We start from the raw sequence: 25505 nt of genomic DNA on the forward strand, positions 1-25505 counted from the left end.
GCTTATCATGGCTGTATTTATTTGATAAAAAATACAAAAAAACAGTAATATTGTTAAATATTATGACAATTTAAAATAGCTGTTTTCTATTTTAATATATTTTCAAATTAAATTTATTCATTTCTCCAGTCTTCAGTGTCACATGATCCGAAAAGCATTTCAGAAATTATTCTAATATGTGGATTTGATGCTCAAAAAACATTCATTATTATTATAAATGTTGAAAACAGTTGTGTACAACTTTTTTTCAGGATTCTTTGATGAATAGAAAGTTCAAAAGAACTTTTAGGAACTTATAACTTATAAGTTTATAACTTTTAGTTATAAAAATATAAATAACTGTTTTCAACATTGACAATAATAATAAATGTTTCTTGAGCATCAAATCATCATATCAGAATGATTTCTGACGGATCATGTGACACTGAAGACTGGAGTAATGATGCTGAAAATTCAGCTGTGCCATCACAGGAATAAATTGCACTTTACTCTATATTTACATAGAAAACAGCTTTTTAAAATTGTAATAATATTTTACAATATTACTGTTTTTTTTATATTTTTAATCAAATAAATGCAGCCATGGTAAGCAGAAGAGACTTCTTTTAAAAACATTAAAAATCTTAACGATCCATACCTTTTGACTGGTAGTGTATATATTATTTGACTGTTCAAACTGCCTGTCAACCGAAGCTCTGATAAAGTATGTGACATTCATTCATCTGTTTGTTTTTTAGCGAACATCTTATTATCAGTTGCTAGCAGCTGGATGGCCTGTAAGTATTTTAAATTGGAATCAATTAGTAAAACATAATTATATAATAGGCACATGGTCTCTCTTACTAAACTGTTTCCTTCGGATGTCCCGCAGAGAGAGAGGGGACACCCTGGACCAATGGGCGAGACAGGGAGACCTGGTTTACCTGTGAGTAAACATAATCAAACACACAGAACACAGTTAATGAAGACTGAACTGTTACAGTACACATTACTTGCCTGTGTTGCAGAGTATGAAAAGATATTACAATGACCACCAACTATATTGAGGGTCATTGTGCATCTTTGACTAGTACTGTTTATGGTAAGAATATTACATGTTGGAATAGAGTTCTGTGGTTAATTGTTGTATTTCTGAAGGGATTACCTGGAGACCCAGGCCAGATAGGACCACCAGGACGTAGAGGCGATATGGTAACTATTCCTAACTAGTACAATATCTTTGCTTGTGTGCGTGTATGTGTGACTGTATATGTTAGAATAATGTTAGAATAGCAATGAGAGTTCTATGGTATCTTCAACAGCAGTTAAATGTTACTGAGGCACACTACTGTTCAAAAGTTTTGAACTTAGGCTCACTAAGGCAAAAATACAGTAAAAAAAGTAACATTTGTGAAATGTTATTGCAATTTAAGATGACATATATTTTTTTTTTTAACGTTTTTTTTTTATCCTGTGATGGCAAAGCTGAATTTTCAGCAGTCTTCAGTGTCACATGATCCTTCAGAAATCATTTGAATATGCTGATCTGGTGCTCAAGAAACGTAATTTCTTCTTATTAACGATGTTAAAAACAGTTGTGCTGCTTAATATTTTTGTGGAAACCATAATACATTTGTTTTTTCCAAATGATTTTATGAATAGAAAGTTCAAAAGAACAGCATTTATTTGAAATATAATTTGTTTGTAACAATTTTAAAGTCTTCTTTGATGAATAGTAATGTAATTTCTATAAAAAAAAAAAGAAACTATTGAAAGTTAGTGTAGATTTATGCAAAGCGTCTACAGAGTTGAGTTACAAGCAAGCACTTTCTAACAGGGTGACATGGGACCAAAGGGTGTTCGAGGCCGAGCAGGGACTCAAGGAAAAGATGGAAAGAACGGGCCGGATGGGGTGGCTGGATCTCCAGGGGTTCCTGGCCTACAGGTGAGACTGAGGGCATGGGATGTCAATAGTATAGCTTTTGTAGTAGTTGTAAAAGTTCAAGTTGGGACACAAGTGTGGGTATGTTAGTGCTTTTGGATAGATTCTGTAAAGCTATAAATTGTGGCTGTGTAACATACGACCTTAAATTGCGGAAAACCATATGCAGTATATTTCTGGTTGTGGTTCAAGGGTCCTCGTGGTTACAAAGGTGACACAGCGCCCCCTGGTGACAAAGGAGATGAGGTACAACATGAGAATGCATAATATTCTCCCTTGTAACTGTCTCATACAGATATTTTTTTATATACTTTTGTACATAAAGCAGTTTTCCTCCCTTCATGAGTAGGGTTTTCCTGGTGCTCCTGGCCCCAGAGGAGACAAAGGACAGACTGGCCAAAAGGTAAGAAAAGCCTGCGCCTGAAGTATTTATAATATTTTTAATTTGTGTTTTTCTGTGTGTTTGTGTGTGTACAAATTCAACACACATTCTGCCCCCTAGTGGATCAGGACGGGAAACTACCACTAAAAGACATGTCTTGTTATTGACAAATGTGAGAATGGTTACGCTTTTGTTATTTTCATTTTTGGGTGTTGATTTTTTTATTATTATTATTTTTAAAGGGCTCAAAAGGAGAAATTGGGTTTACTGGATTTTCTGGTCCTCCAGTAAGTAAATTATACACCCCCACCACCACCACCCCACACACATACATTATTCTTGTACTGCTAATTTTTTTGGTTTTTGTTTAGGGATCTGTTGGTTTACAAGGTGTTGAGGGGATCCCTGGACCACCCGGTCCAAAGGTGAGTTAATTGAATTATCTTTTGTAATAATCATCATGTCATCATGCTTCAATAAATAATTTATTAAAATGAATATTGAATAATAATAACAATAATAACTCACAATTTATTTTTATATTGATATTGACAGTATAAACCATTTTATTTTCTTAGGGTGATCCAGGAAATGATGGAAAACGTGGTCCTACAGGGACAGTGGTGAGTCACAAATAATCTGTTTATCTATTTAGACATGAGTAATCTGTTCAACTTTAATAAGAAAGAATAACTGCTCCCAAATGAAACATGATTCAAAGAAATTACATTTTTCAAGATTTCAAATAGTCAAAAGTGCTTTAACAGTAACAGAGGAATCCCCCTTATTCAGCTATTTATGGAGACTACTTAAGAATGCTCAGTTATGCATTATCTGTCTTGCCAGGGAGCACCAGGTGCTACAGGATTCGTTGGCGCTCAAGGTGTCAATGGCTCAGAAGTAAGTGATTGAGATGAGACTTGCTTGCTGAATTTGTAGTGAAATCTTGTACAGACCATTAAAGTATGGGAATATTATCTGACTATGACACCTACAAATATTGAAATCTGATTGGAAGCTGTTGATTAACCAAAACACTTTTGCTATTACAGGGGGACGTTGGACCTGCTGGCCCTGTGGGGCGGAAGGGCCCTCAGGTATACTGACATTTTATTGTGTCATGGCTTCTTGAAGCCTGTTCTTACAGAATGATCAGAGGCTGAAATAATATGAAACCTGTTCTGACCGTTCCTCTTAGGGGCCTAGAGGGATCGAGGGAAATAGAGGTCCACCTGGTCATCCAGGGTCACAGGTCAATTTCACCATGTAGACTAGCAATGCTATTAAAGTAGAAAAAACATACAAATAGGGGTCTTTTGTGACATTTAACATTGTTCATGGGTGTTTGCTTATTTCTTCACAGGGACTTCTAGGTCAGGGTGGTCCACAGGGTCTCAAAGGTGACCAAGTAAGTTATGAAACCATGTACATGTGTGCATGTACAAAATGGGAACTCATTATCTGTCATAAACATAATCTGTCATGTACAATAACATATTGTGCTTATGAAATGGATGCTCTAGAGATGGTTTTTGTTTGTGGACAGGGACCAGATGGTCCAGTGGGTATCAGAGGGCTACAAGGCATTGAAGGGCCCATGGTGAGTCAGTTTCTCATATACTGAATGTAATCTATAGGAAAACACTTATAGACTCATACGACAGACCTTCAGCAACCAATATAACACATTTAATGCACTGTATATCTATTGTATAAATTATAACTCTGATTAACATGCTAGAGATGTACATTTAGATTCACTTTGTCTTTAAAGGGGATCTATTATGCAAAATTTACTTTTACATGGTGTTTGAACACTGATGTGTCTCCACAGTGTGTGTAAACAACCAGCCTATAATGGTAAAAATCCTCCCACAATTCAGAAGCAGTGTCTGAAAATCCGCTGTTCCATATTTCCCCCTACTGTGACCTCACAGTAGAGACAAGCCCTACCATGACGATCTGTCCTATTAGCATAGATCCTGCCCGGAGTGAGCCGCACATATTCCGCCATGTTTATATCCTCGCTATGGCACCTATTGATATAATGTCTGCGCCACATAAACATGACAAATGTTCTGTTTTTGGATGCACCAATGAACATAAGCGTCTCCATAGACTCCCGGCATCTGAGCCACTAAGGACACTGTGGATTTATTTTATTTATGAAGGAAATGTGCTGAAAAAATTAGGTAAAGTCTTGTATGTTTGTGCAAATCATTTTACCACCAGACTGCATCACAAATGAGGGTCAGTTCAATGCTGGATTTGCACAAAAGTTGATTCTGAAAGATGGGTCGACGATACCAACATCCTACTATAGTTCCCACATGAGCACCTGTACAACAATTTATAGAGGATGATAATGGAACATGCTAATCAATAAGTTGAATAAAGTTAACTTCACAACAACTACATAAATTCCTCAACTAACCATTCAGAAACATCCTGTTGCATTCTAAAATTTGTAACTTCTTCCCGAGTCTCTCCATCTCTGTCCGACTCCGGTTTGAACATACAAGGCCGAACATTTTGGCTGTGTGAGGATCTCCAGTTTTGTTGTTGTCTGTTGCTGGATTATATGAAGCAGGAACTGTAAAGGCTCCACCCTCTTCTATAAAGGGGGCGGGGAGCAGCAGCTCATTTGCATTTAAAGGTACACACACGGAAACAGCGTATTTTTGCTCACATTCAATAAGAGCAAACTAGACATGCTATAATAAATGATCTGTGGGGAATTTTTGGTTGAAACATCACAGACACATTCTGGGGACACAAGAGACTTATATTACATCTTGTAAAAAGGGGCATAATAGAACCCCTTTAAAACGGAATTAAATTGACACAGCCATATTGCAATCCTAGCTGCTGTTGTGCTCTGGCAGGCTAGAAACATGCTTTCTATGCAGATGCCTTGAAAAAGAAAAACTGAAACCATTTTTTGGGAATACATAATATAAATATTGTATATTTCTATTGTTTTTTTGTCTGATTATATTTCTGAAAAATAGCCTAGAATGCAAAAAAAAAAAAAAAAAAAAAATCTTTCAGTTAGGAGTCAATGATTACTATCTATCTATTTATTTGTATTAATTTGTCATGTTCCTCATTTTTTTAAATTAATTTTCTTCTTTTTTTTAGGGTATGACTGGACATCCAGGTCAAAAAGGCTTTCCAGGTGTCACAGTAAGATATCTGATTCAAATCTCACTGTATGTTTCTTTGACATTAGAGTAAATTTTGTAAAATATGTTATTTATCATGTATTACCTCACTAATTAGTGCCTCTGATTCAGGGCTATCAGGGCCCGTATGGAGAGAAGGGTGACGGAGGACCCAAGGGGAAAAAAGTAATCTCTGGCAGCAACACAATACATTCAAAAGTTATGAAGATTTAAATGCATACTTGAAGGATTCATAAAATGTTCAATTTATGATTGTACTGTATGTCTTTAGGGACCACAAGGAGCACCAGGGATCATGGGTCCTCAGGGAGTGAGGGGCCAATCAGGCCTTCTTGGCTTACCTGGTGTCAGAGGTCAGCCAGGTGCTCCAGGTATCCAGGTACAATGGCAGAGAGACTTCCCTATAATATGCCTTCCTTCATGCAATGGTGAAACAAGCAGATAGACTCATAGGCAGAACTAAAGCATTACAGGCATAATATTTGACAATTGAGGTTCAAAAGAAGATTTCATGGCAAATTACATAGTTTTTCTCTCACACTTTTCCCCTAAAGGGTATAGATGGTGAAGTGGGTCCTCAGGGAATGCTTGGAAAAGAGGGTCAAAAGGTCAGAGTGGTTTATGACTTTCAGGTGGAGATATCGCACCAAAAACATTCTTATAGCTCACCCTTTTACATCAACCCAACTGTGATCTTTCAAAATGAAAGCTACTCTTAAAAAACAATGTTGCCCAAAGGTCCTTTCATTGTGTCCTATTAAAACATGCACCTAAATCAATAACTATTCTTCTTTCTTTCTTTCTTCCTTTCTTTTTTAAACATAGGGCAGTAGGGGTGAACCTGGTGGTATTGGAAGAACAGGACCTATAGGATCCAGAGTAAATTTACTATTTGTTTCATATAAATATGCATCAAATTGTAAAAAAATTTTTTTTTTTTTTTGAATAATTAAAATGTAAAAGAAAAAAAGGTGATAATGAAAAAATTCACAATAATTTGAGAAATATGATTGGTGATATCCATATATGTAGTGAATTTTATATATATACTAAACTTTTATTAAATAAATGTACAGTTTTGGTCTCTGATTTATTCATATGTTTCATTTTATGGTAACTTTAGATGTTAAACACCGTGTATTATGAATGAGCTAAATTTGAAGTCGTTGTGCTGTATCATTTGATCACATTCACCTATTTTATTATTTTCAGGGTCGAACTGGCCAACATGGTCCCCCTGGTATACCTGGAATAGTGGTAAGAGAATTGAATGAGTAAAAACAGTCAAGATTTATACTTTTCATATATATATATATATATATATATAATCATATACTTTTGCTATTTTTGCAGGGTTTACAAGGTCAAGTTGGAGCTGAGGGACCAGAAGGAAAGCCTGGTACACAGGTTCCCATTTCATACATTTAATATCAAGTTTTTTTTTATTTTATATCAGTTATAGTGCTTTACCATTACTGCAAAGTAAGACATCACATTTTTGAGTTATAAATGTTTTTTTTTGTTCTGTGCTGATTTTCTTTATGTGCCTTGCAGGGTGTTTCTGGTTCTGTTGGAGACCCAGGTGATAAAGGACCTGATGTATGTTTCTTATCATCAACTAAAATATTCTATGAATTTTAGACAATATAGAAAACTGCTGCTATAATAAAAGCTTGTAAAACCTGGTTAATAATAATAGCAGATGGTTGATACAGGCATGTCAAGGTCAGACTGGCCTGAAAAAGGTTAGAAGATCATAGACTATTAAACTTAAAAAGGTCGTTAACAAGTCTGTTGGGTTGATCTTTGTTTCAGCATGACAGCAAGAATTGGAAACAGAGTTTGTAGTCAGATAGAGTGTTAAACTGGTATACGTCAGACTTACATTTTATATATTATTACAAATTATATAATCTGCATAACAATTTAAGTGAAAAGTTTAATTGAATAAGTAGCGTGAATTTCAGCATTAATTTAATCTCTCTTAAGCTGCATGAACTCTACAAGTTTGTGTAAAATGTGATGATCATGTGATCCTGCATGATTTGAGAATGATCCAAAGATCATCTTACGCTTCAGTGGAAGAAAGAACATTTTAATCTGAAAAGAGTCAACAGGGCAATGTCACAAATTTGATTAGTAACCTAGAAATAGTGCAGAATCCTAAATATTAATTTGACATCAAATGATATTCAGTGTGGACTGTCATACATGATATTTTCTGTAATCTTTGTCATCTGAAGGGCCTGAGGGGCATGATTGGAGAGCCAGGAAAACAAGGCCCTCCAGGCTCACAGGTAAGCATAACAACAGGACAAACTGATCACATTTTTAAAAGATTATTGCAAGTAGACTATGGAAGTTTGTTTCCGCCACAGAATAAAAAATAAAAAAGGTAATTGCAATCTTTTTATCTCAGAATTCTGACTCTTTTTTTTCTTTCTCACAATTGCGATTTATAGTCAGAATTGCGTGATATAAAGTCTCAGTTGTGTGTTATAGTCAGAATTGTGAGAAATAAACTCTCCAATCTGACTTTTTTCTCAGAATTGCATGTTTATATCTCTCAATTCTGACTTTATAACACGCAATTGCGCGTTATAAAGTCAGAATTGTGAGATATAAACTAACAATTGCGTGTTATAAAGTCAGAATTGCGAGATATAAACTCACAATTTCGTGTTATAAAGTCAGAATTGCGAGATATACACTTGTAATTGCGAGAAAAAGTCTGGATTGTGAGTTTATTTCTCAAAATTGTGAGTTTATATCTCGTAATACTGACTTTATAACACGCAATTGAGACTTTATATCACGCAATTCTGACTTTATATCTTGTAATTCTTAGAAATAAAACTCACAATTGTGAGAGAAAAAAAGTCACAATTGTCTTTTCATATGTTTTATTCTGTTGAGGAAACAAGCTTCCATAGTAGACAAACTCTTAAAATGGAATGTAAAATATTGTTCATGTTTCATATTCCTTACTATCACATAATTTGAAATTCAGAACTATTTTTATTCTTAAACACATCACTGCTGAAAATACAAGTTACGCTTTTCATTACTACAGTAGCTCAAGGTTTCTCCTCTCATTAGGGTCCACTTGGACGACCAGGCCAAGATGGCATCCAAGGCCCACCCGGTGAGAAGGTAAGCCTCACAGAGCTTCATTTTGCTGTCAGAAAATTAATAATGTAAATAATACACATGTATCATTACTGTGTGTGTTTGTTATCAGGGCTTTACTGGAAAACCTGGCATTGCAGGTGCTCAGGGGCCTGTAGGCATGTATGTAAGTGGCACTATCCCGCATAAACCAGTCTGGACTGACTAAAAAAATCATGATCTGTTTGTTGTAGCATGGATTTGATGATATGCTGTTCTTGCTCTCAGGGTTATCCGGGAGCCATCGGCCTTCGTGGGCGGCCAGGTCACATAGGAGAGAGGGTTAGAACTCTCTGCTGTAAATATTTTACAATGAATATTTCTCTGATCATTCTGGATATTGTATCATGTATTGTGTGAATGTGCAACTGCAGGGTGAATCTGGCATCAGGGGACCTCTTGGTCCACCAGGGCGGAGAGGGCCATCGGTAAGTAAAATTTTATGTCAACTGATAAATATCATTAATGTTATGACATCTTGGTCACTTCTTCTCTTCTTCTCTAAAACAATTGTTACCATGTTAACCTTCTAAGGGTTTACCAGGCCTGCCTGGTGAGAGGGGCCCACGCGGACCACTGGTAAAGCGACTTCCCCATCACAGAGACTAGATGTATTTTGAAACTTTAATAACACTGTTTTTATATTCAGAGAGGTTATCCTTAATGTTTCCAATTTTTTTTTAGGGTCGCCAAGGGGAAACAGGACCTGCTGGTTTGCAAGGAGTGCCTGTATGTAGCCCTCAGTTTGAAGCATACATTTAGTTTTTTCTGAAGCAGAAATAAAAAATAAATAAATGAAAAAACAGTAAATAAAGTGTGTGTATATGTTTTATAAGCCCCAAATCAGCATGTTATAATGATTTCTGAAGGATTATGTGAAAGCGAAGACCGGAGTAATGAAAATTCAGCATTGCCATCACAGGAATAAATTACATTTTAAAACATATAAATATATTAAAATTGATAGTTTAGCATTGCCATTACAGGAATAAATGACATTTTAAAATATATAAATACATTAAAATAGAATACAGTTTGGTAAAATTGTAATATTTCACAATATTTCTGTTTTTATATATAATGTTGTACATTAATTCATGTGTGTATATATTTGTCAATTCAGGGGCACTCAGGATTGCCAGGGCCTGAAGGTGTAACTGGAAAGCAAGGCCCCCCAGGGAACCAGGGGCCTCAAGGGCCACAGGGAAAACAAGGACCAATTGGATTACCAGTGAGTGGGTACCTCTCATTTTGATTGCATTTTTAGTCTAGGTTTTAAAAAAGGATGTAGCAATTCTGAGCTTGTATCTGAGATTCTGATCACATTCTGCTATTCTTCAGGGCTCACCGGGAACAAGTGGAACGGTTGGTCGAGTAGGAGAAAAAGGAGAGCAGGTATTGTAAGCATTTCAGTTTCTTAAAACAAGTTACATAACACATATGATTAAGCATTTACTTTATAATGCTCTCCTTTAGGGATTACCAGGACCTCCTGGTGACCCTGGATCTTTTGGATTAGATGGACCACAGGTCAGTTCATTTCAATATATGCAGAATTATCTGCTGATATGAGATGTCTTGTTTGTGTTCCCTGTATCAACTTCTTGGGCAGATTTCCAAAAATGCAAGCAACTTGAATGTTTTGATATAGGGAATATTTACATAGCATAAGTGCTGGAGATCTTTGTTGAAATGCTATACATCAGCTACCCCTTCTTGTTTTAGTCAAATTCATAATGAATTTACAAAGTTTTAACACACTTCTCTCTTCATAGGGACATCCTGGTTCAATTGGTTTTGAGGGTTCATCAGGGCCAAAAGGGGGATGTGTAAGTGCCAAATATTGATGCAGGTTCATTTACATCCAACAAAACTTGATCATGGAGTCTATCAGCTTCCTCTCCAACCTTTTTCAAGTCAGATGATTTTACTAGGGTATTTGATTTAAGGGATCACCTGGAGCCATTGGAAAGCCTGGTCCAAATGGATCTCCGGGAGAACACGGGCCTCAGGGCTCTCAGGGGGTGCAGGGTGCACCAGGACCACGTGGCAAAGAGGTCAGTGTCATACATTGATTACCTGAGGCTTCAAGTCCTGTTAGTAAGCTACACTACCATTTAAAAGTTGTTTATTTTGTTTATTTTTAACAGAAATTAATCGTTTTATTTAAAAAGAATGCAACGCGTTTATTCAAAAGTGAGAGTAAAGACATGTATAAGATTATTAAAGATTTCTATTTCAAATAAATGCTATTTTTTTAATGTTCTATTCATCAAAGAATTTTGTACAAATGTATCACACTTTCCACAAAAATAATGGTTACGCTTTATTTTGATAGTCCACTTTAGACATTCTACTACCTATAAGTAACTTTGCAACTACATGTCAACTAACTGACATTAGAGTATTAGTAGACTGTAACAGGCTGTAGTTTTAGGGTTCAGGTTAGTAGAATAAGTTGACGTACTTGCATAGTTACTCATAGTCAGTAGAATGTCTGTTGGGGAACCATCAAAATAAAGTGTTAGCAGATATTAAACAGACAATCTACTAATACTCTAAAACAGAATAAAGTGTTACCAATATAATAAGCAGCTCAACTGTTTTCAACATTGATGATAAGAAATGTTTCTTGAGCACCAAATCAGCATACTAGAACGATTTCTAAAGGATCATGTGACACTGAGGACAGAAATAAAGAGATGGAAATATAGCTGTGCCATTACATTAATTAATCCATCCATCCATCCATCCATCCATCTTCTACCGCTTATCCGGGGCCGGGTCGCGGGGGCAGCAGTCTAAGCAGGGATGCCCAGACTTCCCCCTCCCTAGACACTTCCTCCAGCTCTTCCGGGGGGACACCGAGGCGTTCCCAGGCCAGCCGGGAGACTAGGTCTTCCCCGGGGTCTCCTCCCGGTGGGACATGCCCGGAACACCTTCCCGGGAAGGCGTCCAGGAGGCATCCGGAAAAGATGCCCGAGCCACCTCAACTGACCCCTCTCGATGTGGAGGAGCAGCGGCTCTACTCTGAGCTCCTCCCGAGTGACCGAGCTTCTCACCCTATCTCTAAGGGATCGCCCAGCCACCCTGCGGAGAAAGCTCATTTCGGCCGCTTGTATCCGGGATCTTGTCCTTTCGGTCATGACCCACAGCTCATGACCATAGGTGAGAGTAGGAACGTAGATTGACTGGTAAATCGAGAGCTTCGCCTTGCGGCTCAGCTCCTTCTTTACCACGACAGACCGGTACAGGGACCGCATTACTGCAGAAGCTGCACCGATCCGCCTGTCAATCTCCCGTTCCATCCTTCCCTCACTCGTGAACAAGACCCCAAGATATTTGAACTCCTCCACTTGAGGCAGGAGCTCTCCACCAACCTGAAGCGAGCAAACCACCCTTATCCGACTGAGAACCATGGCCTCGGACTTGGAGGTGCTGATTTTCATCCCAGCCGCTTCACACTCGGCTGCAAACCGTCCCAGTGCATGCTGGAGGTCCTGGTCTGATGAGGCCAACACGACAACATCATCCGCAAAGAGCAGAGATGAAATCGTGTGGTCCCCAAACCCGACCCCCTCCGGCCCCTGGCTGCGCCTAGAAATTCTGTCCATAAAAATTATGAACAGAACCGGCGACAAAGGGCAGCCCTGCCGGAGTCCAACACGCACCGGGAACAAGTCTGACTTACTGCTGGCAATACGAACCAAGCTCCTGCTCCGGTCGTACAGGGACCGGATAGCCCTTAGCAAAGGGCCCCGGACCCCATACTCCCGGAGCACCCTCCACAGGCCGCCGCGAGGGACACAGTCGAATGCCTTCTCCAAATCCACAAAGCACATGTAGATTGGTTGGGCAAACTCCCATGAGCCCTCCAGCACCCTGTAGAGGGTATAGAGCTGGTCCAGTGTTCCACGACCGGGACGAAAACCACACTGTTCCTCCTGAATCCGAGGTTCTACTATCGGCCGGATTCTCCTCTCCAGTACCCTGGCATAGACTTTCCCAGGGAGGCTGAGAAGTGTGATCCCCCTATAGTTGGAGCACACCCTCCGATCCCCCTTCTTGAAAAGAGGGACCACCACCCCGGTCTGCCAGTCCAAAGGTACTGTCCCCAACCGCCACGCGATGTTGCAGAGGCGTGTCAGCCAAGACAGCCCCACAACATCCAGAGACTTGAGGTACTCAGAGCGGATCTCATCCACCCCCGGTGCCTTGCCACCGAGGAGTTTCTTGACTACCTCGGTGACTTCAGCTTGGGTGATGGACGAGTCCGCCTCCGAGCCCTCAGCCTCTGCTTCCTCAATGGAAGACGTGACGGCGGGATTGAGGAGATCCTCGAAGTATTCCTTCCACCGTCCGGTGATATCCCCAGTCGAGGTCAACAGCTGCCCACCTCCACTGTAAACAGCGTTGGTAGGGCACTGCTTCCCCCTCCTGTGGCGCCGGACGGTTTGCCAGAATCTCTTCGAGGCCGACCGATAGTCCTTCTCCATGGCCTCACCGAACTCCTCCCAGGCCCGAGTTTTTGCCTCCACAACCACCCGGGCTGCAGTCCGCTTGGCCCGTCGGTACCCATCAGCTGCCTCAGGAGTCCCACAAGCCAGCCAGGCCCGATAGGACTCCTTCTTCAGCTTGACGGCATCCCTTACTTCCGGTGTCCACCACCGGGTTCGGGGATTGCCGCCTCGACAGGCACCGGAGACCTTACGGCCACAGCTCCGAGTGGCCGCGTTGACAATGGAGGTGGAGAACATGGTCCACTCGGACTCAATATCTCCAGACTCCCTCGGGATCTGGTCGAAGCTCTGCCGGAGGTGGGAGTTGAAGATCTCTCTGACAGGAGATTCGGCCAAACGTTCCCAACAGACCCTCACAGTACGTTTGGGTCTGCCGAGTCTGTCCAGCTTCCTCCCCCGCCATCGGATCCAACTCACCACCAGGTGGTGATCAGTTGACAGCTCCGCCCCTCTCTTCGCCCGAGTGTCCAAGACATACGGCCGGAGGTCAGATGAAACGACCACAAAGTCGATCATCGACCTCCGGCCTAGGGTGTCCTGGTGCCATGTGCACTGATGGACACCCTTATGCTTGAACATGGTGTTCGTTATGGACAAGCTGTAACTAGCACAGAAGTCCAATAACAGAACACCACTCGGGTACAGATCAGGGGGGCCGTTCCTCCCAATCACGCCCCTCCAGGTGTCACTGTCGCTGCCCACGTGGGCGTTGAAGTCCCCCAGTAAAACGATGGAGTCCCCAGTCGGAGCACTTTCCAGCACCCCTCCCAGAGACTCCAAGAAGGCCGGGTACTCTGCACTGCCGTTCGGCCCGTAAGCACAAACGACAGTGAGAGACCTATCCCCGACCCGAAGGCGTAGGGAAGCGACCCTCTCGTTCACCGGGGTGAACTCCAACACATGGCGGCTGAGCTGGGGGGCTATAAGCAAACCCACAGCAGCCCGCCGCCTCTCACCATGGGCAACTCCAGAGTGGTGAAGAGTCCATCCTCTCTCGAGGAGTGTGGTTCCAGAGCCCAAGCCGTGCGTAGAGGTGATCCCAACTATCTCTAGTCGGAATCTCTGAACCTCACGCACAAGCTCAGGCTCCTTCCCCGCCAGAGAGGTGACATTCCATGTCCCTAGAGCTAGATTCCGCGTCCAGGGATCGGGTTGTCTAGGCTCCCGCCTTCGACTGCCGCCCGATCCACTTTGCACCGGCCCCTTACGGTCCCTCCTGCAGGTGGTGGGTCCACGGGAGGGTGGCCCCACATCACTCCTTCGGGCTGAGCCCGGCCGGACCCCATGGGGGGAGGCCCGACCACCAGGCGCTCGCATACGAGCCCCAACCCCGGGCCTGGCTCCAGGGTGGGGCCCCGGCTGCGCCATACCGGGCGACGTCACGGTCCTCCTTTTTTTGGGCATCATAAGGGGTTTTGAACCGCTCTTAGTCTGACCCGTCGCCTAGGACCTGTTTGCCTTGGGAGACCCTACCAGGGGCATATAGCCCCAGACAACATAGCTCCTAGGTTCATTCGGGTACTCAAACCCCTCCACCACGGTAAGGTGGCAGTTCAAGGAGGGGCATTAATTAATACATTACATTAATTAATTACACTTTAAAACATATTCAAATAGTAATAGTGATTTTAAATTGTAATAACTTTTCACAGTATTACTGTTTTACTGCAACTGCTAGGGAGCCAATTGTCTTCAAGCATGCGAGCACGAGCAAATGAAATTTTGCGTGCGTGATTTGCATCACACACTCCGCCCCGCGGAGCAGGTATAAATACGGAAGTGGATGCACGCACTAGTTGCTTTTTGCTTCAGAGCCGCTCAATGGTGTCTGAAGAGTGTGTTGAATGTTTCAACAAGCGAGTGTGTCGGTGTTCTTCTGGAAAAGACTCTCCCAGTGCTGGTGTTTTCTACAGCGCGGTGCAGCGGTGGTCGTGAGTTTTGAGCTCTCAACTGCTGTTCTAACAGCAACAAAGTCATAGTTTGTTTGTGTTGTCAGTGGTTGAGGGTTCACTGAAACTGTGTTGCCGCAGTCATTCCCTGTGTGCTCCGGCACTGGTGACGGGTCCCATTTTCTGAAAGAGCAACACGGGTGTGAGTGTGTCTTTTTCAAGATGCCATTCCATCCGTGCGTTTCTGGGTGCGGTAAGGCTCTCTCCCCCTCTGACGGTCATGAAAGCTGCATCACTTGTCTGGGCTTACAGCACGCTGAGGCAGCTTTTGTGGATGATTCATGTTCCCATTGCGGGAATATGACCATCTCAGCGTTGAGGTCGAGACTCGCCTTCGTTCGCGAAGGTGCAGTCCCCATCCCCAGACCCCGCTCCAGTGTTGCCTCTGGGTTACCTTCCCAGAGGAAGCCTCGAGTGCCGTCTGGATTGGGTGACCTGAGGATTACGGTGAGGGGTAATCCGCCCGGCAAAGCCCGTGGATCCCTCCCTCCTCTATCACGCCGCAGCCGGTGGAGGCCTCCGATAAGTGTGCTGGTCCCTCTGTAGTGGACCGACCAGCCGTCTCTTTCGGTGCCCCTCCAGAGGACAGGATGTCTGTCGCAACATCAGAAGGGGAGCTGGGCTCTGGAGATGACGACTCAGCTGTGCTGCCTACCTCTGGGAGACCAGTGTTGCCCGAGCCGGATCCAGAGATGTCAGCTATGCTGAAAAAGGCCGCCGAGGCGGTAGGGCTCATATGGAATGAACCACCGTGTCCCGAGCCGTCTCGGTTGGATGATTGGTTCATCGGAGCGGGCCGGTCTGGTTCTCAGCCCGCCGCTCCGGTGCCATTCTTTCCTGAAGTGCATGAGGAGTTGACGAAGGCATGGATGGCACCTTTCTCTGCCAGAAACCGTCTGAGTAGCTCCTCCCCCCTCACTACACTTGATGGAGGAGCGGCTAAGGGATATGAGGTGATCCCTCCGGTGGAGCGGTCAGTCGCGTTGCAGCTGTGTCCGTCGACCGCTGCCTCTTGGAGGGGGAATCCTCGTCTCTCCTCTAAGGCCTGTAAGTTCTCGTCCGCTCTGACGGGCAAGGCTTACAAAGCCTGTGGGCAAGCTGCTTCTTCTCGGCATGCCATGGCGCTCCTGCAGGTCCATCAGGCCCAGGCGCTCATGAACATGCACGAGGGTAGTCCAGACTGTGAACTAGAGGTCTTCACAGTGAACCCGAGACCCGTCGACCCGGGACCCGACCCGGTACGGGTTCGGGTCTATATTTTAAATTATCAGCCGGGTCCGGGTCGGGTCCGAATTTATTACTTCGGGTCCCGGGTCTGTTTAACATTGTGTGTAATACCCGTGCGATCGGAGTCATTAATCAGACTCGGAGAAAACCCGGCCGTGATTAGACACTGCTTGTGTTTTTTTGTAACTTGCAACTTGTAAAATTAGGACACTCAAAATAAATTGCGTTAAAAGGCATATTTTAGGTTGATCCAGCTAGCGTGCATGTGCAGTCTCAAGCGCGTGTCATGTTTCTATGGCAACCAGCAGAGTTTCAGTGAGGGACCGCCAAACCGCGCTTTAGATTTTACAATATAAATTAACAGTCTTGTTTAATCTTAAAGTTTTAGTGGTCAGATTCAGACTCGATGCAGAGCAGAGAGCACGGAGATGATAGCAAATAAATAACGTCAGCGGCCATGGCACTGAACGAGCAATCGTTATTATAACGTTAGTTCAAAAGGGCAAACAGTCAAAGTTATTATGCGAGTTAACTCGAGTCAGAATGTATGTTACATGTGCAAAGTTGCATTTGTCATCCGTCACCGTGACATCAAGTGGACTTTTGAAGCTGAAATAATGAGTGGATTAAGCTTGGACTTGGAATAACAAGAGGAATAACATGAATAACTTTCTTGTCGGAGGATTGTAATGCATGATTGAAATGCATGAATTACCAGTCAGGTAACGTCAACGTTAACGTTACAAGGAAGGGAGAGGAGACTACTACGCTTCCACGGCTCCTTAAATTAGGTAAGACAAAAAGTTTTATTTTTCGCAACAGGTTTATTGACTTGTAATAGCAGTTTAAGGTGGAATATGTGACAATCGGGTCCAGTCGGGTCTGTGTCTTCCCGGCGGTTTTGGGTCCAGCTTTCAAATAATAGACGGGTCCAGGTCGGGTCCGGTTAGGCATTTCTCGGATCTGCACGGGTCCGGGTCCAGCTTTTGAAATAATAGACGGGTCCGGGTCGGTTCGGTTTAGCACATTACGGGTCTCTTTCGGGTTCGGGCACGAATTTTTGGACCCGTGAAGACCTCTACTGTGAACTCATGGGTGAGCACCCAGGTCGGAGTCGGCCGCAGAAGGGGCGCCCTGTCCGCTTCAGGCGCTGCCAAGCCAGGTGGAAAGCGACACCGGAAACGCTCACCTGAGCGGACCACCCAGGGATGGAGGGTTGCTCTGGGAAATGGTCACCGATCCACTCCCTTCATCCGGTGGAGGGCTGGGTGAAGCTTTTTTTGTTTTATGTGTGTGTCTGTTCCGCCGCTGGCTCCCAAAAAAGTGGAGCCAGCGGTACCCACATATTCAAAGAAAGAGCAATTTCTCTATTCCTGGGCCCCAAGAGGGCTAGTCTGATGGTGTGACCCTGTAAAGCCTTACACCCTTCAGCCCCCTCTTGTTCACCAGCCGGCAGCTAGGTGCGTTCGAGGACCCGGTCATCCGCCTTCTCACGCATCCCCTGCCACCCAGTGGAGTCAGGTAAGTGTTGCACTGCACACTCAGATCCCGCTTCGGGCCACCTTCGTGCCTCTCGAGCCGGATCCTGTCCTCCACCTCGCTGCTACACCTCGGGTACGTCTGTGGTTCCCTGGCCCCTGGTCCGGCTCCTAGAACAAGTGTCCTCCAAATGTTGGCTGAGGGGCCACGTATAAAGGGCATGCAGTAACAGAGCTCTGGGCGCCCTCTGACTGCATTGGCATTCGTTGCATCGAGTTGCTTACAGTCCCTCGCTTCGAGACACCGCTGCTCAGCGAGCTTGTACTGTTCTGGCAACATTGCGACCATCGAGCTGCGCTCCCCTTGCATGTTGTAACTCCCGCCACCTCCTCCTTGGAGTCAGAAGCTTCTAAGATCGCTTCATTCCACCTATTTTTTCTGGCCTGCTCAATCGTGCCGCTCACAAGCCTCATGACAGCCTCCGGTCCAGATACAGTGGAGACTCCATCCCCAGCTGACAACATCCCCATCTGTTGCCCCTCCGGACTCGTCCTACGCCAGTTGTTTCTTCTCTTGTCTGAGTATCCCTCGACAAAGACTCTGGCCACAGCTGGCCTTGGGCCCGCAGAAATGCGTTCCCCAGTGGTGCTAAAATCAGGAAGAGATGGAACAGGTTTTGTTAAGTTGCTCCTCATTGGCCAACCAACCTCCTCTCGACAGCCTTCCTGACACCTTCCTCTGAGCACATTCTCTGGGATGGAGCACGATGGCACCCGCGTCTTGACCTTGGAACGTTCCAGGTCTGGTTCTAGTAAGAACGGGACGCGAAGGTTCTGGTCTATCGCAAGAATTGTTATGCAGTAGAGACCATCACTTCTGTGAGCACCCTCTAGAAAGACGTTTGCTCCTCTAATAGAAGTCAAACCTGTTCGTTGAACCGAGTATTCTCTCCGTGAGGAGATCCCGAAGGTGTTCGATCACTTCAGTGCTCCCTTTAAAAACTGCTTGTGGTTGGAGTGAGGGCTGTCCCCTCCACCTCAAAATGTTGTGGGTTCTACATTGGCGCACATCATGAGGCAGTGGATTCAAATCCAAGTGGAGTGCGATTTGATCGCCAGGTCCCTGAGGCGAGCAAGAAGATATATCCGCCTTGCGTCCCCTCCTTACCCTCTTGGGTCTTCTTCTCTGGTGCTACTGCACTGCAGAGACCGCCCCTGAGCCATCGCAGGCAGTGAGTTAAATTCTGTTTTTTAAGAACAGTTCTCCTGCTCGCATGGTCTCCACTAGAGGGTAGGGACTTGCTAGCTTTCGGTCAACGAGGTGTGCCTGGAATTCGGGCCGGCTAACTCTCACAAGTTGAGACCCCGGTCTGAATGTGTGCCCAAGGTTCCTACCTCTCCTATGGACCAGGTGGTGAGCCTGCAAGCGCTGCCCTGGAGGAGGCAGACCCAGTCCTGGTTTTCTCTGTCCGTCCGCCTCAGTGCGGTTTTACGTGATCGCAAAATTTCATTTGCTCGTGCTCGCATGCTCGAAGACAATTGGCTCGCTAGCGTGATTTCATTCAGTCAGTGTCGACTACGTCCTCCATTCCCTCCTTCAGGGAACGGTGGGTTGCATATGCAACCAGGACGTTAAAAAAACGTATTTTCAAAAAATCATATCGACCCCAAATTTTTTACGGTAGTGTGTGTGTGTATCATAAAAGTCCTCATTCATTTAAAATGCATTGCAATAAGTTATAATGAGTATGATATTTCATATACAGGGAGGTATCGGACATCCAGGTGATATTGGAGACCCGGGACCTAAAGGAAAAAAGGTAAAATAATTTCAATATATGGTTATAAAGTAAAATGTCATTAAATGTACTGTAGAGGTCTGTACACTGACCAGTTTCTACAAAAAGTAAAGTAGCTACATTTTTATTCACTCAGGGTGACCCTGGACATCGAGGATTCTCTGGACAACAAGGCCCACCTGGATTTTTGGGGGATAGAGGAGAGCGAGGAGTGAAGGGGAATAAAGGCTACATTGGACCACTAGTTAGTAATTTCACTGAAAAAATCTGTTGGGCAGACCCTTCATCTGCCTAGCTATTACACACTGCTAATGTGTATTAGTTGTAATTCATAGTGTAAAGTCCTTTGAATAATGATCATCTCTTCGCCAGGGTCAAAATGGTTTGATGGGAAAGTCTGGTCCGTCTGGTTTGATGGGTCTAGAGGTATGCATTTTATTTAAGATACATACAACCTAAATCAACTTATGTGATTGCAGGTTTTGATGGACGTGATTTTTTTTATTTTTGATGTTTGCTGTTGGATGATTGAGTCTATAAGTTGTCTTTAAATGCAGGGTTTGATGGGTCTTCGGGGACCACCAGGAGCAAATGGTTCACCAGGCCTAAAGGTATTACTTCCTATTCTTCCTTAAGTTTCTTTCATCAATGTTCCTTGTAATAGATCAGGATTACCCTTATACATTTCCTAATGTAACAGACTTGCTCTTTGTTTCAAAAGGGAGAAACTGGATCACCTGGGCCAACTGGCTATCCAGGAGATCAAGGCAGCCGGGTAAAATCAATGGCTGTTTTCCATATTAAAACCGTTTGGGTTAAATAACCTCTCAAATGCATATACAAGTGAACTGTGAATGCCAGATACACCACAATAGTTTCAATGCCCTTTTTTGCATACATATTAGCTGCTATCCAAGATTACAGGGACTGAGGGCAACCCCCAATGTTAAATTAAAGTCATTACGTTTTATTTTTCATCTACAGGGGATGGCTGGGCAGAAAGGCTTACAAGGGGTTATGGGAAAGACAGGACCTCAGGTTAGTACAGCTAACCGTTTCAAGGTAAATTCCGGTTACATTGCTTTTTTCAGGGGATAAATAATACTCTTATTGCAGGGAACCATGGGTCCCAAAGGCCCCGTAGGCTTATTGGGCCCAAAGGGTACGCCAGGACAAGTAGGACCTAAAGGTGAACCAGGACGACAAGGACCTCCCGGGCAGATGGTGAGGCTCTGAATTAAATGAAAACTTTAATAATGAGTGACTGATGTATGTTTGGTGTCAACTGATGACTCTCTCTTTTGTACAGGGGCCACCGGGTCTCCCTGGTACTAAAGGACCCTCTGCATCACCAGGAAAGGAGGTAGAATTTCTAAATAAAATGGTCCAAATTGTTATTTAAATACAGAAACTGGCCTGTAGTTATATTAAAGGTGCAGTGAGCAATTTCTGAGAAACACTGTTGATATTTGAAAAGCACACTTAAACAAACACACCTCTCCCATCATTGCTCCGCCCCCCAAAATAACAAACACGCTCTGCAACACGGGCAACCACATAAAGCTGCTGCACCAGACAGCTCGCACAATATGAAAGAATCAGCTGTGATTCAACAGCAACAACAGCAGCATATCTTGGTTCTGTGCAACAGCAAAATAACAATGTTACTCATACCCACGTATCGAGCAGAAACAAAGCAACCTTGACTTCGGTTTTCAGGCCTTCCTGCTCTTTAATGTCTATCCAGAGCTAAAAAGCTTTTCCAATATTAACACAGGTTATAGCTCTTGCCTGATCGTAACCCTTCTTCTTCCAAATATATTCCTCTGCCCTTTTCCTCTTTGGCAATATCTCAGCCATCTCTCTTTCTACCGACTTTCTACAAATTTCCTGCTTTCTCACTCTCTCTCCGTCCCCATCATGAGTATATACGCCCCCTACTGCTGATGGGCTACGAGAGTGTTTTTGGTGCTCCATGGTGCTCCTGGTTACACAGCCAAGACTATGTACAAACACAATACATTTTTTTCAGCACTCACACACAGAACAGACATCTAGCAAATATTCACAACTTTTTATCTTCAACTTAGATAATTAGTGTGGTTCAGATAACATAATATTTTGAGTTTATATTTATTAAACCAATCTCCTTCATTGTATTAACTCAAATTTTTTATTTCAATGAACTCAAAAATGTTAAGGAAACCAGGTAACTTTAAGTTAAGTTAGTTTAATATTATGTTAAATATAAAATATATCAGTATTGTTTTTGCATATTATCACAATTCAGCAATACACTAAATGTATATGTGTGTACTGTATGTATGTATGTATGTATGTATGTGTAGAGTATTTATTTTTGCATTTAAATGCAATGCAATGCAGTGCAGTGAACAATTTTCACTGTTATTTTCAGGGACTTCCAGGAGAAATGGGTGTTGATGGCCCTGTTGGCCCAGCTGGACCACAAGTTAGTATTTGTATTTGTGTGAAAATATCTCTATCAGGAACTAAATGGTAATATTCTTTCACTGCCTGAAGATCAGGTATTATGCATTATTTATGTTTAAATGCTTTAGGGTCCAAAGGGCAAATCTGGGCCTCAGGGAAGGGAGGGACCAAAAGGTCAGAAGGTCAGTGTAGTCTAAATCTCTTTTCATCATATGTTATGATTGAATTTGTAATCTAATACCATTACATTCACTCTGTTTTTTTCAGCTGCTCTATTAATTATTCAGGTGCTCTATTAATTTCTAAAGTCTTATATACTTTTCCAATTTTTCAGGGAAATAATGGTCAAGATGGACCTCCTGGAAAGATTGGACATGCTGGGAAAAGCGTAAGTACTGTGAAAAGGTTTGTTAGGGTTTGAAGGAAACATTTTCAGGATTTAAAGTACAATTTGAGTCATTCTTTCACTCTTAGGGAAAAAAAGGAAAAGCTGGTCAGAGGGGTCTCAGAGGACCTATAGGCGAGAAGGTACTCATTTATTCATTGCTCATTTTTAGATGTTAAGTAACCTGTAAGGGCATAATGCTTGCCACAATTTATAATACGTTTTACCAGCTTTTGTTTTATGTGTAACAGGGTCATAAGGGAGCACTGGGAAAGACTGGACCTCCTGGCAGACCAGGACAATATGTAAATGAATACACAAATTTCCCTCATCGGGTTTTATAAATTCATAAAGATAATGTGAATATTTATTAGTGGTCTACATGTATTGTTTCAGGGTTTACCTGGAATTCGAGGCGAGAAAGGAGAGAGTGGTGAAAAGGGCTTTGAGGTTTGGGCATTAATGGAAATGTCATATTAGAACTGGTAGAGAGTCAAAACTGAGAACCTTGAGGCTTACTCTTCTTTCTGTCCAAAGGGAGAGAAGGGGGAAATTGGGCCACTTGGTCCTCCAGGGGGAGATGGACTGAAGGTAGCTTCATTCATCTCAATCAAACACTAGACACTTAAATCATTTCAGAAGGGAGGGGAAACAGACTCAAGGCACCTAATAGTATTTTGTGTACATACTGTAAGTAAATGTTCCTTGTTTGCAGTGGCTGAATGTCTGTTCATTTATTTCAGGGGGAGCAGGGCCTGCATGGGGAGAAAGGCAGACATGGGCCAAAGGGAGAGCAGGTGAGATTTTAGATATGCATGTAATCATACAATGAGACTGTTGGCATGTAGAAAATAGAGTAATTTTTGTGTCACTTTTAGGGGGATATTGGCCCAACAGGTCAAAGAGGAACCCCAGGTCTACCAGGGCTGCCTGTAAGTTATCATCTATTTCAGGTTTTGAGTTAGATTTTTTAAATGCTGCACAGGTTTGCACAAAATATTATTCTCAAATAATTGGCTAAATTCCAAAATATTGCATTGGTCTTTTAAAATGTCATATTTTTTACTCTACTGTTCAAAAGTTTGGAGTAAGGTTTTTTTTTATGTTTTTGAAAAAAAAAAAAAAGTATCTAATGCTCAGAAGATCAAATAATCAGTAAAAGCTGTAACATTGTGAAATATTAAAATAACTGTGTTCTATTTTAAATTGTAATATATTTCTGTGATGGCAAAGCTGAATTTTCAGTCGCCATTATTCCAGTCTTTAGTGTCACATGGTCTTTCAGAAAGCATTCTAATATGTTGATTTGCTGCTCAAGAAAAGTTTTTATTTTTATTTATTATCTATTATTTTTATAAATGTTGAAAACAGTTGTGCTGCTTAATATTTTTGTTACAACAGGAAACATCTTTTCAGAATTCTTTGAATAGAAAGTTCAAAAGAAAAACATTTATTTTAAATGAAAATATTTTGTAAGAATGTAAATGTCAAGAATCACAATTTAATGTGTCTTTACCAAATAAATGTATAAAAAAAATCTTACTAATCTCAAGCTTTTGCACGGTAGTGTACATTTAGAACAAAGTAAATATTTGAAAAATGTGGGGGGAAAATTAAATATTAACAAAAAAGTTTTCACTATGTCCATTTGCTCCCTCTACAGGGCCTGTTTGGAGTAAAGGTTTGGAACAAACATTTAAATACAGACATTCATTTTAATACAAATTGTTCTCTTATCTAGTTCACTTTTGCAATTAATATTTATTGATGATGAAATGTGTTTTATTCAACTTTTTCAGGGTTTAAAAGGATATCTAGGACTTACTGGTCCAAAAGGAAAGAAAGGAACTCCTGTGAGTTTGACAGTACTCATTTACATTACCTGAGCGATATATGTAAAACATTTCATTAATGCCTGTGATGTAGTAACTATAATAGTGCTGTTTATTTTAGGGCCCACCAGGTCTTCCAGGTCCACCGGGCTTATCTCTAAACCTTACACTGACTCAGATAAAAGTAAGCAGCTGATGATTGATTTTACTTTTTTTTTTTTTTTCAGGATCCATTCATCATATCACATGTATTTAAACCTAACATAATTAACATAATTAACAATTAGCATAATTACACAGGTTTAAACTTAATTGTAATGTGACAATATTTTTTGGTTCTCACAAATCAGGACCTCATGTACCTCTCCGACAAGCCCAACTATCCACTTATTAAGACCTTGCTGGACTCCCTTCAGCAAGACCTGCGATTCTTCATAGATCCTCCGGACGGCACTAAGCAACATCCGGCCACCACCTGCTTGGAGCTGATGCTCAGTCATCCTAACTTAACAAGTGGTCAGGGTCATTCTCACAAATGTTATTGCTAGTCTGTAGACATGGATACTTATGGTACTTATTGTTAATGATTTGTATTTGACTGTTCTTGTCTCAGGAATGTATTATATCGACCCAAATCAGGGCAGTTCTGCTGATGCTTTGCTGGTATATTGTAACTTCAGTGCAGGTGGACAAACATGTTTGTCACCCCTGCAGCCACAGGTAAAGTTCAAATTTTCATCAGCATTTCGATGAATATAAAATGTCTTGTCACTTTTGATCAATTTAATGCATCCTTGCTGAATAAAACTATTATTATAATTTTTTTTAAATCTTACTGACCCCACATTAAAGGTAGGGTAGGCCATTTTGGACAGGCTAGCGATAGCAAGCTAGCCTACAATGCATAAGATCCCACCCTCACTTAAGATCGCTCTCCAAAGCCTCTCCTCCTTCAAAACACATGAAACACAGCGCCTGCAAATTGCATGAGACGAGAGACGGCGTTAAATTACCTCATGTCTCAAAGCACTTAACATTACAATAATAATGAACGTAAACAGAGCTCTTACTTGCACCTGACTGCTGCAGATTCATTTCGGTGTTGACATAGAAACTCTAGTGACGTGTGATGTCTGCGAGGTATGGAAATATGACAGGCTGGTAGGACATCATATCATGGTCCTGTGACTTCTTCAGAAGCTACTGTA

At 42.3% G+C, this 25505-nt stretch overlaps 1 protein-coding gene across 1 annotated transcript in view; it reads left to right on the top strand.

Annotated features, from left to right (window-relative positions):
* Positions 1-25505, top strand: part of LOC311293113 (uncharacterized protein) — a 57724-nt gene that overhangs the window by 30725 nt on the left and 1494 nt on the right. Inside the window, exons 10-65 of the mRNA XM_084413151.1 lie at positions 738-776; positions 872-925; positions 1138-1191; positions 1817-1924; positions 2114-2167; positions 2271-2324; positions 2546-2590; positions 2675-2728; positions 2882-2926; positions 3150-3203; positions 3356-3400; positions 3502-3555; positions 3667-3711; positions 3850-3903; positions 5445-5489; positions 5600-5653; positions 5760-5867; positions 6043-6096; positions 6314-6367; positions 6701-6745; positions 6842-6895; positions 7043-7087; positions 7732-7785; positions 8588-8641; positions 8730-8783; positions 8885-8938; positions 9031-9084; positions 9191-9235; positions 9341-9385; positions 9780-9887; positions 9998-10051; positions 10133-10186; positions 10432-10485; positions 10606-10713; positions 19597-19650; positions 19766-19873; positions 20002-20055; positions 20187-20240; positions 20351-20404; positions 20614-20667; positions 20746-20853; positions 20939-20992; positions 22046-22099; positions 22209-22262; positions 22415-22468; positions 22555-22608; positions 22717-22770; positions 22862-22915; positions 23003-23056; positions 23209-23262; positions 23344-23397; positions 24129-24146; positions 24265-24318; positions 24419-24481; positions 24648-24813; positions 24911-25017. Of these exons, the coding sequence (XP_084269277.1) occupies positions 738-776; positions 872-925; positions 1138-1191; positions 1817-1924; positions 2114-2167; positions 2271-2324; positions 2546-2590; positions 2675-2728; positions 2882-2926; positions 3150-3203; positions 3356-3400; positions 3502-3555; positions 3667-3711; positions 3850-3903; positions 5445-5489; positions 5600-5653; positions 5760-5867; positions 6043-6096; positions 6314-6367; positions 6701-6745; positions 6842-6895; positions 7043-7087; positions 7732-7785; positions 8588-8641; positions 8730-8783; positions 8885-8938; positions 9031-9084; positions 9191-9235; positions 9341-9385; positions 9780-9887; positions 9998-10051; positions 10133-10186; positions 10432-10485; positions 10606-10713; positions 19597-19650; positions 19766-19873; positions 20002-20055; positions 20187-20240; positions 20351-20404; positions 20614-20667; positions 20746-20853; positions 20939-20992; positions 22046-22099; positions 22209-22262; positions 22415-22468; positions 22555-22608; positions 22717-22770; positions 22862-22915; positions 23003-23056; positions 23209-23262; positions 23344-23397; positions 24129-24146; positions 24265-24318; positions 24419-24481; positions 24648-24813; positions 24911-25017 (3390 nt within the window). The remainder of the gene's footprint in view (positions 1-737; positions 777-871; positions 926-1137; positions 1192-1816; positions 1925-2113; positions 2168-2270; positions 2325-2545; positions 2591-2674; positions 2729-2881; positions 2927-3149; positions 3204-3355; positions 3401-3501; positions 3556-3666; positions 3712-3849; positions 3904-5444; positions 5490-5599; positions 5654-5759; positions 5868-6042; positions 6097-6313; positions 6368-6700; positions 6746-6841; positions 6896-7042; positions 7088-7731; positions 7786-8587; positions 8642-8729; positions 8784-8884; positions 8939-9030; positions 9085-9190; positions 9236-9340; positions 9386-9779; positions 9888-9997; positions 10052-10132; positions 10187-10431; positions 10486-10605; positions 10714-19596; positions 19651-19765; positions 19874-20001; positions 20056-20186; positions 20241-20350; positions 20405-20613; positions 20668-20745; positions 20854-20938; positions 20993-22045; positions 22100-22208; positions 22263-22414; positions 22469-22554; positions 22609-22716; positions 22771-22861; positions 22916-23002; positions 23057-23208; positions 23263-23343; positions 23398-24128; positions 24147-24264; positions 24319-24418; positions 24482-24647; positions 24814-24910; positions 25018-25505) is intronic.

The sequence above is a fragment of the Rutilus rutilus genome, assembly GCF_951802725.1.
Source record: "Rutilus rutilus genome assembly, chromosome: 7".
Taxonomy (NCBI): domain Eukaryota; kingdom Metazoa; phylum Chordata; class Actinopteri; order Cypriniformes; family Leuciscidae; genus Rutilus; species Rutilus rutilus.